Source organism: Corapipo altera, unplaced genomic scaffold, assembly GCF_003945725.1.
Source record: "Corapipo altera isolate COAL_440 unplaced genomic scaffold, ASM394572v1 56, whole genome shotgun sequence".
NCBI lineage: Eukaryota > Metazoa > Chordata > Aves > Passeriformes > Pipridae > Corapipo > Corapipo altera.
Genome location: NW_020884896.1, coordinates 4,108,647 through 4,122,127, shown reverse-complemented (window position 1 = coordinate 4,122,127; position 13,481 = coordinate 4,108,647). Strand labels below are relative to the sequence as shown.

The 13,481-nt window shown below is 37.2% G+C and overlaps 1 protein-coding gene across 2 annotated transcripts in view; it reads left to right on the top strand.

Annotated features, from left to right (window-relative positions):
• The window catches only part of ADGRA1 (adhesion G protein-coupled receptor A1), a 266,278-nt gene extending 255,676 nt beyond the window's left edge, over positions 1-10,602 (top strand). Inside the window, exons 18-19 of one of the 2 annotated variants that reach the window (XM_027648135.1) lie at positions 3,179-3,274; positions 6,400-10,602. In XM_027648135.1, coding sequence (XP_027503936.1) covers positions 3,179-3,274; positions 6,400-7,621 — 1,318 coding nt within the window. In that variant the 3' untranslated portion in view covers positions 7,622-10,602. The remainder of the gene's footprint in view (positions 1-3,178; positions 3,275-6,399) is intronic. The other variant, XM_027648136.1, reaches the window with a different exon arrangement.
• Positions 10,603-13,481: the final 2,879 nt, after the last annotated feature.

Genomic DNA, 13,481 nt, shown 5'->3' with positions numbered 1-13,481 from the left:
ATCCTTCAGACAAGATTACATTCTTCCTCCTCCTGCTTGTGAACTCACAGAGGGACAGTTGTGTTTCTTGGGCTTGGAGACAAAATCCTGGATGACATGATTTGCCCAGTCCCTTCATTTACAGTAATTGAGAGGTGCTTTGTGTTTAAATATAGGATGGGAGTTAAGGATTCTCATTCTGAAACAGATTTTCTGTGTGGCCTTGAACACTTAATCTCTCTGTGTTTTCTCATCTGTACAACAGGAATAATAATGTTTATCGAACACAGGGGGCTGTAAGGCTAAATTAATTAATGTTATAAAGCCTTTTGATTCTCCTAGATAAAAGGTTTTCTAGAAGTATGAAGCATAGCTGTTTATTATCTGCATTTTTGTCACTTTTTATTCATGCCCTATCAATTCTACTGCAGCTTTTTTCTTCAGAATTATTTGTCATAATCTTCTCATCTGTGTGAAAAAGAAGAAATTGATAACAACTAATGATTGCATAGAAAGTAGTGTTTAGAAAGACTGGTCTAAATTTATTACTTTTGAGTGTACTTCCTCACAACTAACATGTATATGGAACTTCTTGATCAGTGTTTCTTTTCTGTGGTGACTTTCTAGTCTGGTTTTTGTATACTGTTTAAGGTATCCACATGTTCACACAAATGGACTAGAGTATGCACTTCTGTTCTTACAATTTAACTTCTACATCTTTGATTGTATTTTCTATTTGGTCTGTTTTAATCCCGTTCCTCTCTTACTGACTTTTCTTCCATTTGACACCTTTTTTTTTCCCTTCACTCTTCAAGAATCCTGAATACACCACTGAAGAATCATTTGTATACACTGTCATTTTTATTTCCTATTTTACTTTTTGTTTTCCCCCCAATGAGATAGGGCAGGCAGTGTGCCGTGGTGGATATCAGTACAGTGCACCTCAGGTACACTGAAACGATTTGACTTCAACTTTTGTCATTTCTAGAATGTATTTTCTTGTCCTTAGCATTGAGCCATGACAGGAATTTGGCTAGATTTTGCCACATTTCTGAAGCACTGTGTAGCTAAGTGTTTCCAGAACATCTGATGCTACTGTTGTACTGTTCAGCAGCCTGCTGAAAGTCTGAGATATGAAGTAGATTATCTAAGACCCAAATACTGGCTTGTCTGAAAGTTTAGATAAAGATTGATTTAAATGTATATCCACTGTAAAAAGTGGTGGCACTGCAGAAAATGAAATTATAGGTTGCATTGTAGGTAAATTCTATGGTGTAATCACTTCAGATGAGTTTGAAGTGCAGTTTCCTATACTTGCTTCTGTATTCCTATTTTTCTGTTCCTTCCTATTTCTTAGATAAATTTGGATGAACTTTTCTATGCCTCATTGCTTTACCCTAGTAATTTCCTGAATTTCAAAAATGCCATTGAACATGTCTTTGTTAAAAATAATAATAAGCTATTAAGCTAGCTTATTCAACATGCTCAAGTCAAAAGATATGTACAATCATTACACTGCAGTGAATGAATGGATTTTGTAGGGAGGCAGCATGTTTATTGGAATTTGTTGAGCTCTACAGAATAAGCCAAGTTGAAGAAAAAATATATATTCAATGACTTTGAATTTATAAAATCTGAAGGGCTTCTTGATGAATGCAGAGGACGATTTTCTGTGATCTGTTTACAGCTTAGACCATTAGACAAAGATTGCCTGTAAATGTTAACATGAAAATTTCTGAGGCCTGACCCCTAATTCTGCTTCAGAAGGAGGTGGGAAAAGAGGCTAAGAAATTCTAACATGAATTCTATGTTTGATTTAAATGCCGGTCTATTTAGTCTTATTATTGCTCTGTTTCTGTAAAAATCCTTCCTTGCAACGACTGTGAAATTTCCCAATATTTATACCACATTATGGAAAACTTGTGGCCAGATTCTGATCGGAATGTGTCCCACACGTTACCAAGTTCCTATTAGTCCTGATGGACAGCCTAACAGCTGTGACTGGCAAGTGTCTGTTCCCCTGCATACTGTCTTCCAAACCAAAGAAGTGGCTTGAAAAGAAATTAATTTTGTCTGCTGACATAGGACTGTTGATAAAACCAGGAAATGAGTCAGGATCTTCAGAGAAACAGCTGAGCTTCTAGGTGCAGTGGAACATTTTTCCTTTTGCCACTGAGCAGCATTCCTTCCAGCTGTGGGAATGGGAGCTCATGCTCTCCACCTCAGAACCACAGTGGTGGAAGTGCTGTGCTCCCTGCATAATTTTGTGTTTTGCTTATATAAATGGAAAATGTGATGACGATTTATTTTTCTGAATTTGGATACAGGTATGCAGGATGCCAACTTCAGTGGCACATCCCCTGGCTACATACTGTAGCCTGATGATCATACATTGTAATGACCACTGCTTCCAAGTGCTTAATGGCATTTAACCAGTTAAAGGAGTGTGAAACTATATGTCTTACAATGCAAGTCTTTATGGAAAGATTAACACTTTTCTTGGATATTTATGAGATCTTGCTGAAGTCTTAGTAGCTTTCACATTTTAATGCATTTGCAAGGCTGAGCGTACACAGAGTAATTGGGGTATATGCAAAGGGACATTTAATCCTCCTGATTTCTTCAGATTGTTCCCTGTGCAGAAAAAAATAAAACATTTTGCCAAGTGAACTGCCCCTTTTCTCTTTGACTAACTGATCTTCCTTTCTTTTGTTATCTGGAAGTTAGGAAAACGTTTCTGTGATTTCACTGAATTTCCCTGGGAACATTTTCATGTTAAAGTGAATACAGCAGCTTTGCCTGAATATTTTTAATTTATGATGCTTGCATATTTAATAAATATTAAATATAAATATCTAGGTGAGTGCAATAACTTTATTTGGAATGTAGGTTCTGTCACTAGACAACGTTTTGATTTTCACATGACTATAATAGTAACTACCTTTACTAAAGTTGCAAATAAAGAGTTTGTTAAAAGTGAGTCTATGTAAATATTAAATATTAAGCTTTCTACTCTTTGCTTCATAAAGTACAGTGTTTATTGTGACAGTATTTTATTCTTTGCTTTTCTGGTTTTAGGGACATTTTTAATGTTTCAGCAATATTTTATTCTCAAAATTCTTCAAGAAGGTACAGTTATTTAAAAAGCAGTATTCGACTACAAGTCAGGCAAATTAAAATATCAATTATCTCTCAACAGATTTTACCTGATTAGTGGTGGAGTTCCTTTCATTATATGTGGGATTACAGCAGCAACCAATATCAATAATTATGGGATTGAAGGCAATGCACCATAGTAAGTATAAACTATTATCATAAAACTTTTAAGGAAAACATTTTCTTATGCCAATAAATGTAACTGACTTCATAAAGGGTAAGGAATTTGGGATGATATTTGTTATGAAATTTTAATAAATATTAGCTGTGAGAGAGCAATGTCTTAATCTGGGGCTTGCTACTTCACCTCTACTGACTTGACTCCATTACTGGCAATACAGTCATTTTCATTTACAAAATTACTCTTCATTTACATCTGAATGAGTGAAAGGATATTAAAAATACCTAATGGATACCATATTTAATGGAGCTATTAGTTAATTAAATATTTTCATTTCATTATCTACCTTGAATTGATATCCTTTGGGTATCAGTTTATGCGAAATTATATCAATTATGTGAAAAAAAGGACAAGTATAAATCTCTAACCCACCTTCTCCATCCCCATTCTGCCATTAAAAACCAAATATTTTGGATTTTCACCACCTGGAAACATTTCAGTCACAAAGTCTTGCAATCCTGACATAGTTCTCTCATGTCTAGTGAGTTAGTGTTCAGTAGACCTCTACAAGCTCTCCAGGCATCACATTGTTATTAATTCTTGGCATGAAGCATGAGATATCAGTAAACTACAATAAGTCTTTCCATGCAAACGTAGCAGAAAGTTAATTAGACTGCAAAGTTAAATACTGTGTGTAACAGATCAGCATGGCAAGGACTGGCACACTAATGGATATTTTAGTACTCTGGCAGCACTAGTACTCTGGAGGACATCACTCTTAGTTACTGCTTTGAGCATCTATTGAAACACACTTGAAACTGGTTATGTTCTGGGCATGAAAAGTGGCAACCAAGGAGAATGGTTCAAGCATCTGCCTCCTTAAAGCCATTTTTATAGGTAATTGAAATTTAGATTCTGGTAAGAAATCAGTGCATACCATGGCTAACTGGTTGGTCTGCCTAGGGCCCAACTCATATTCATATAGTTCTTCAAATTTATCCAATTAAACAGTCCCTTATAATCAACAGTATATTATAAGACTGTTATTTATGTTAATAAATGTGAGATGTTTTTCATTCTGGTGCAGTGACAGAGGTTTTGCTTCTTTAATCATGTTAATATAGCAAATCAATACCTGGTACCCCAGTCTGTCCAGAAAACAAGGGACAGATGAAGGGTGGTTTTAAGACTGAGTGAAAAAACAGCTTCTAATTCGATGGCAGCATATCGAGTTACGTGCCTTACTCATTTTTTATAGTATTAGTACAGTAAATGTAGATGCACAAACTTGAACTTTTTTTACACAACTGATTTTTTAAGTGATCCACAATGAGATTCTACTTGAAATAAGGGCATCCCAAGAGACCGTTCCACTGGGGAGCATTCCATTCTCCACTTTGCATCAAATATGCGGCATTGAAATGTACTTCAAATATGCATGTAGCTTTGTGTTCTCTGCTTCCCCAATTAAATATAGGTGGTAACTTTTCACAGATATCTTTCAGGGAATCTTTTCATTTGCCTGTCTGACAGCAAATTATATACTGTTCAGAGTGTTTCTAAGTTCCTTAATATGTGTATGTATGCTTTTGTTTAAGTTTCAGATTTCAAAAATTCAAAGTCATTATTCTGAAGTTTCTTGTGATAATACCCAGTGGCACTGTCTCTATTTAGCTGAGAAGTTCTCAGCCTGGGAGAAAAAGTCATTGTGCTCTTTTTATAGTAACTTGTAGATAATTCCTGGCTTGACAAGAATGTGATACCAGAAGCTTCCTCACTGGAATTGAAGGGACTGCAACTAATCACGCATGCCTAAATGAGTATGAAGTGTCACACAGTGTCACTTTTAGAGCTGGAATGGATAATGACATATCACCTGGTCTGTCTTTCTGACCCAGTGGGAAATTAGCTATATCCAAACCATTCCTGACAGTTATTTATCTGAGGTGCTCCCATAATGGATAGACCACACTTCATTTCAACAGCTTATTATCCTAATTGTCCTAACAGCTAGGAAACTTTTCAAAAAATCTAATCTAAACTTTTCTTGCTGCAGTTTAAGCCCATTACTTCCTGTCCTAGTCCAAGAGATAAGGAAAGTAACATTCCTCTTTCCAGAAATCCATGCAATACCTAAAGTATAAGAACCTAATAACAACTGTACTAGACTATACTGCCAGCTCAGTTCCCTATCTGTAACCAGGGCTAAAAGCAGATCATAGAAAAGAGTCAAAACTAGGCAAATATACCTTCTCCCTCTGACCCATGTTCTCCCAGTTTCCATCTAGGATTTCATCAGCCAGAAGCGTTTTTTCCCCCATGTGTGTTTGATCAGGTCCTTCATCCTCAAGACAGTCCTGTTAGACTCATACTGGCCTGTGAACTACTTTAAGCTGCTCTAGAACAGTTATGGTTATATTATTTAAAGCCTAGAAAACCATTGTGGTCATGCTACAATGATATTATGCTACCAACGTATCATAAAGAGACTATCAGGTTCCTTAATTTTTCTGAGGACATTCAGATTGATGTAAGTTAACTCCTAGGAACTTTGGAAACAGTGCAGAATTCGGAAATGGGATATATCTTTTGAGCCCACTCACTGCAGAAAGGGGTGACTGTCCAACTGAAAGTCTTTTTGCAGCCTCTCTTGGTACTCAGGATGTTCTCTGGCAAGAAGAAAATTCTGTAAGAACAATCTTCAGGCTTAAGAATTCATATCAATGTTTGTTGATACAAACCATTGAAATCTGTTCATTTCTATTGCTCACATAGACTCTATAAACTATGCCTCATTTGCTTTTTAATCAAAGTATTAGTGCTGACATTTTTAATACTAAAAAAAGGGTTTATATAAATGGTCTTATACTTCACTGCAATTTCAGAGTCTAAACTGATCTACATTTCTTGGAAAATTTCAGTTTTAATAATCTGTAATTTATATTGGACATTTTATTCCATTAAAAATAAGAAAGTGATGCCTCAGCTTAATTGATGTTAGACACACTCTCTTTTCTCCACAACAAGCATATCTGAACTTCTGAGATAATGTTGTGTCATACTAATCAGACATCAGTCAGTTGTCCATCACATCTGATGTGGGCTCTAAAATGTTCTTGACTCTCTTTTTTTGTTGTTTTCAGTTGCTGGATGGCGTGGGAGCCCAGTCTCGGTGCTTTCTATGGGCCAGTAGCATTCATTGTGCTTGTCACCTGTGTTTACTTCCTCTGCACATACGTGCAACTGAAGCGCCATCCTGAACGCAAGTATGAGTTAAAGGAAAAGACGGAAGATCCACAGAGAATACCAAGTACTGATGTGGGCCATGGTCATATTACAGACTCTGTGTCCGTTCCCCAGGCAACCTGCCCCATGATTTCTTCTTCCTTATTGGAAAATGAGCATTCATTCAAGGCTCAGCTTCGAGCCGCAGCATTCACTTTGTTCCTGTTTACTGCCACTTGGACCTTTGGAGCACTTGCAGTATCTCAAGGTCATTTCTTGGATATGATATTTAGCTGTCTTTATGGAGCCTTCTGTGTGACCTTGGGGCTTTTCATCCTGATCCATCACTGTGCAAAGCGAGATGATGTATGGCATTGCTGGTGGTCCTGTTGCCCATCCAAAAGAAACACCTATTCCGTCCAAGTTAATGTGCGCCCAAAGGTTAATGTCAATGGTGACACTCAAGTTCATGCACCTTGTCTTCAGGAATCACCATGTCCCAACAAATCAGCTGTGTTTAATCATCCGGCAGCCAGCCACTGCAAACTCACTAACCTACAAGCGGTTCAAAACCACGTTAACTGCCTTTCCCCTGTGACACCCTGTTGTGCAAAGATGCACTGCGATCAGCTACTTGATGACGAAGCTCACATTCATGTCCACAATGAGGGAACCTTCAGACCCAATATGCACATTCACAGATGTCTGAAAAGCAGAACTAAGCCACGTTACTTCAGTCGGCATAGGTCTGCAGGTGAAAGAGAGTATGCCTATCACATCCCTTCGAGTATTGATGGCAGCATCCACAGTTCACATACAGACAGTCCCCACAGTACACACGATAGCCAGTCAGGTCACAGACGGGCCTGCTGCTCAAAAAGTGATCCATATCCTACTGTCAACCAGCCCGAAAGTAGCGACGCAAGTACTGTAATATATAGTTGTGCTAAAATGCCAGACAGTGACACTGTGCACCATCCAGCTCATTTTGAAATGCACCCACGGACACAGTCATTGCCATTTAATACGACGAATCACAATGGAATTCTCAAGGGAAACGTGCATGAAGCCATGATATACAGCTCAGATAGTACAGGAAATATCAAAACTGGGCCTTGGAAAAATGAAACTACTGTGTAGTTCATGGGCCATCATGATGTGGTTTTTGCCCTAAACCATCATTATCTTTGTTTTTATTCAAAAATAAATAATATTATGTATTTGTGTAGCTCATCAGTAAATTGTACAGCTTTTCATCTTTATTTTCTTTTTCGTAATAAGAGTCTAAAAAAGAGGGATAGTGACAGTTTTAAAGTGAAGTTATTTTTAAAAGAAAGTTATAAAATTATTCCGAAAGATAATGAGAAAATGAAGTCTAGACAATTGAATATGAGGCAATATCCTTTTGTTACAGAACAACGTTTCTTTAGAAACACATCATTTACATTCATTGTTTTCACTTTTGTTTCGTAGTATCTTCAGACACTTTTTATAAGCATATCAGCATCTTAAACTTTTACTTATTTATTTTTGTAGCAAAATATTATTACTGTGCCATGGATTTTAATCAGAAGTGGCTATGGTAGAAATGATAAACAGGATTTTATAAAATTGCAGCTTTTTAGATCTACAAAAGTGATACTGCCTCTAAGATCTTCTGTAGCATATGGCCTGTAAAGTCATGTAATGTACAGTCTCTGTTCTGTCCTTTTTCTTGTTGGAGAGAAGTGCTAGGTAATGTCTCTGTTACATCTTTGGTGCTGTATTGGTTGTATTTTGCATGACATATGTCAGGATATACCATTTGCTGTTTTCTAGTGTTACATGTGTTAAAAAAGAACAAAAAAAGTGTTGTACAAGGCTGTGAAAAACCCTATTGATATTAATCTAGAGCATTATGAATCTACAGGAAAAAGAATCACTCTGCACTAGTTTAAGTGGCACAATCCTTTGTATAAGGTTATATGATAGCTTTGATAAGGGTCCACTCTAATGTCTTTACAGAGCATGCACTACTCATTGTATGTGACACTGTGCGGTGTAATAGCAACTGTCTCAGCAAGTTTTACACTTGTTTGTAAAGTATGCCTTTTGAGCAAATCTGTAAGCTGTTCCATGATAACCTTTCCACATCTGTTAAGGTAGAGCATTTTTACCATTAACTCTTTGAGGACTACAGTTATTTTCTTAAATTATCTTATTCTAGTTCAGAGACTCTGTATATATGATATTGTCTGTTTAGTTACATGATCAACGTAGTCCAGAGTTGTCAGGAAAGAGAAAGTTCAGTAATTTTCAAAAAAACCACCTTCTTAGAGTCCATCTGTTAATTTCACCACTTGCTTTCTGAAAACCCATTTCCTTCCCTAGCAAATTTCATATTGTCTTCATCCTTTAATGCAAATTTGACCTTCTGAGAAGTTCTTTATGCTCATGATTTCTGCTGAATTGTAGAGCATTCCATTCTCTAATTAACAAGGCTCTTGGCAAGAAATTTTTTCATGTTTCCATGAACATCTGGACACAAAGCATCAACTCACAGTACAGAACTGCATCATAATTATCCCTATATGAAATAAAACCACTTCTTACAAATGGGAAGGGTGCAGAATAATAATAGATTGCAGAAAGTGAATGGGAGCATAGAGCTGTGAGAAAAATGTCTACAGTGGAAAGTGAACAGTGCATCCAGAAATGAGAGAAAAAGCACAATTCTGTATGGCCACATGAGAAAGTTTGCTGTGGTGTCTTAACACAGACTTATGTAATTGCTGTAGAGAGGAAGTAGAAAATTCTTTTGAGAGATCATCAGTCTGTGATTCTCTGTGTATATGTGGCAGAAATCTTAACATACTTCAGCCCATTATTTTTCTGTTATTAGTAGTTTATTAGACTCTACCTTTTTGTTTTTTAATATGTAGGAATACATTTCTTAATAGTGTACATAAAGATGACAATTATAATTGTTAGAATGTTATAAACACATGTAAGTCAGATGAATGTGTTCTGCAGTGTTGCAGGTGGGAATTAGTACTCAAAGGGTTAATGCTCAGTATCTGAGTGCAAGAAATCTTGTTTTTCTGTATTTTTGTAAATTTGAAATATATATTGTAAACTCTAGCAGTGCAATGTATCCATCTCAGATTGTGTATTTTTAAAAGGTGAGCAAGAAGAATGCACTAGGTGGTTGTCAAGTTTTAAGCCAATATTCAACAGTTTCATGACTGCTTCTTTAGTTAATACAACAAAAACCCCCAACACCTGAGCTTTATTATGTATATGCTGTATATGCTTGAACTGTCTCTAATCTAAAATACAGTATTTTTCTTTGTTTGCATAACGAAATATTTTCTGTTTCAGAATTATTTTCTTTTACTATTACTTTTACTCATTCCACATAGACAGTGAGCCCTGAACAAGCATAGACATAATGTGAAATACCATTCTCTGTGTCTCAGCACTATGTATATGTATACTATGTAATAGCAAAATCCTAGGAGGTCTGTAGACCATTATGCAAAATACTACACACACACATACACACACACACACACACATGCACGCACACACAGAGCCAAGTGAAATACTCTGCAAGAATCCACTCAGTAAGCTTCTTTATTTAGCTTGTGTTTTAATCACCTCTGTTATTTTGTCTGAGAGGCCAATTCGAGCTTCATTATGGCTTACAAAGAAGTAAATAGGTGCTGCTTTCCACAGAATATCTTATGTGATAAAACTCTCTGGAATTTAATAGTAAAATATTAAAACACTTTTCTTATTGTGTTAAAAAGTAATTTAGTGAATATTTCAGGGCTAATTGGAAGAGATGTGTTATGCAATAATCTGTTTGCATATTATTTTTTCAGAAAATATACAGTATATCTACAGAGTAGGAGACATGATATTAAATAAATATAAAAATGTTTTGTAACATCAAATTTGACCAAACTGCTCTTTGTGCTTTTGACTTTTTTTTTCCCCTTAAGATAAATGAGATAATTTCAGTGCTTTGGAAGTCTCGTTTTGATTTATTGTGGGATTTTGGTCAGTTACAGTCAGTGAGCCGTTACTACTTTCCCTGATTTTCTTCTCCATAAAAATAAAGTCAGTGAAATAACCAGAGTATAAGAGATATATTGTCCGAATAAATTCCTCATGGACATACACACGTGACATGTTTCAAAGTCAGCTTTAGTTTTGGTGATTAATGGATGACATAGAAATGACTGGACAGATTTTATTGTTCACTTTCTGTCTGAGGCTAAGCAAGAGAAATTTCATTTAAAAAAAAAAAGGTAATTTTTGGGGAATGATGCAATTAACAGAAATCTGAGGAGTTATTATTACAGTATTACCAGGATATGCTTTTGCTGTAGTGTTGTTCTCTGCATATAGAAATTCCAGGTTTTGTGACCAAATTTGAAGTCACATAGACTGATTACAAGAAGAATTCCTACCCAGCCTCATATAAAGAATTTCAGTGTAAATATAAAACATACATTTTTGCACATTATGTTTGATCCCATGTGTTGTTATCAGGAAGTCTGTTGATTATATCTGCACTAATATGACTGAGCAGTCACTGTCAGTGGCCATAAACAGCTGTTCTCCTTCACCACACAGCTGCCTGCCAGCTACCCTATGGGCACTGCATCCAGATGTTAACCCACCAAGGGAGCCTTCAGTGCAGCTATAAAGCATTCTTCCTGTCTAAACCAAAAGCAAGTCTGTGCTTAAAGCAAAGTCAAGGCCACCTTTGATAGACAACACAGGCAATTGGGCAGCCTCCACTTGAATACTAAAGGCTGAAGGCAGATAAGTGTAATAGAAGTGGCTTTAATCAGTTTATGTTCTCCTGCCTCCATCTCTCTGTCAAAAGTACCTGCCTAGTAGGTCTGCTGCCTGCAGACATCTGCCAAATCCAAACAAATTCAGGCAAAATGAGTCAGTACCTAAAATTCCTGGTTAGCTGAAATGAGTGAAACAGCACAACCTAGTTAGTGATCAAAAAGCCCAAGTTGGAGCAAACCTCTTTGAATGTTCTGTCACAAAGCTGTCAGGGTCATCACATATGGGGACATTGGTCAAAACATCCTGGATACCTGAAGATCTGAAATTGCTCTTGTGCAGACGCTATTAAGGCTTACAAAGCTGATTTCGACTCCACAAATTTGGAGGTAACTTTTGCTGCAAATTAGTTTGCCTTTGTACAATGAAGAGATTATCTGACATTTCATGATTTGGGAAAAAGAAAGCTGCCATCAGGATGGTACTGTTTTTGTCATAAGATCTTCTTTGCATGGAAACAACAGAAAGGAGACCACCTGTACTGCCACTGAGTTTTTGTTGCCTATGAAAAGAAATGTCAGGCTGATAAAGACATTGGCAGCTCAGCAGTTTCCTTACCAGAACATAAATTCAAGTTCCCCTACCAGCATCCTCCAATTTGGAAAGAAGCTGTAGAATGCATCTGGATTAATCAGAACTCATTGACTGAGTTTAAAGGCTGGCTGGCTGACTTCAGTTATGCAATTTCAGTAGTTACTTGGTGCTCTAAGCGGCTTTTACTTGTGTAGTTAACTCTGCAAGTAAGGGAGCTTTGGGTTGATTGTTTGGGGGGGTTTTGCTGGGCACAGTTGACGATTTGCTAATTAGCAGTTGAATTGCTAAGGAGAAAATTTACTTTACAAATTACCTTGGCAACATAAACCATGGCTTTTTGTTCCCTGCTACTAGGTCTGTGAAGGTGCAAGTGAATCCCCATTTCTTTACCTGACCTATCTATTACCTGAGATTTTTCAGGAGCCAAACAAGCATCAGTGAATTCTGCATTATAGAGCTCACTTCTCTTCAAGGAGGGTTGAAATTTGGTTTGCAAGCTCTAGAGTAATTCAACCTCAAATAAATATCCTGCCTTGAAGTAGTGCAGCTGGCCATGCCTCAGAGGTAAGGGGTTCTTTGTAAACATGGTGTCTGTATACCCCATAGGTACTGCTGTCTCTTTGCATTTTGATCTATTTGTACTCTCTAGTGCCTTGCAGTCTGAACAACAAAATGACTGACTGTTCCCATCAGCCCATCACTCTGCTCCAGCTGTTCGCCTTAACCTGCATCACACTGTCAGGCAAGATTCTCCAGCATAGTTAGTGTTTTCATTCATTCATTTGTTTGTTTGTTTCCCAGGTACTCAATAACACCTGAGGAAGGCAGCAGGAGGAACTTATTTGGGAAGTAGGGGGAATTTCTGGGAGAAGAGAAAGTAATAAAGCACATTATTCATATTCTTCTCACACTAGTTTCTTTTGTTAGCTCATTTGTTACCGAACTGTAAGCAGTTACAGTCGCTTATTCCCTGATTCTTTTCATTGCAAGACCTTGTTCTCTACTAATTAGAACATAGCTGAAAGTTAACCATTTAGCTTGATTTATGCCCTCAGCAATTGCTGCCCTCAGATGGATGATTTTACAGAGTTCAGCCAAAAAGGCTGCAATGTTTTCAGCAAAGAGGCTTGACGAAAGTATCTGTCCACGATGGCACCTGTCAGTTATTTTATACTAGTTCTGTCTTCGAGGCCCATTATTTGAAACGTTTAGGAAATATGGCTATTATAAGAAAATTCTCCTGTCTTCTTAGGGTATGTATGAGCTGACTGGGACCACACTCAGTGATCACGTGCTGCTGCAAGCCCTAGGGGCTCTGAAGGACCAGCCCTATAAATTCTTTACTTCAGCTGCCTTCAGTTAGGATTGGAATGGAAAGTGAGGGAGCTTGATTGTCATGTTCTCTGATAAATTCTCCAGATTGCCTACCCCTTATAGACACCATGATAGAATGGAGGAGGGAACTGACTAATTTGTATGAGGAGGGGCAAATGCTGACCTAGAGGAAACCAAAAAGGGACTGAGCTTCTAGCATTGGATTGAGTTGAATGGAGCAAGCTGACCAGGAGACAGTTTGGTGTGAGTTGGGAGCTGCAACAACATAGCTTGGGGACTAATT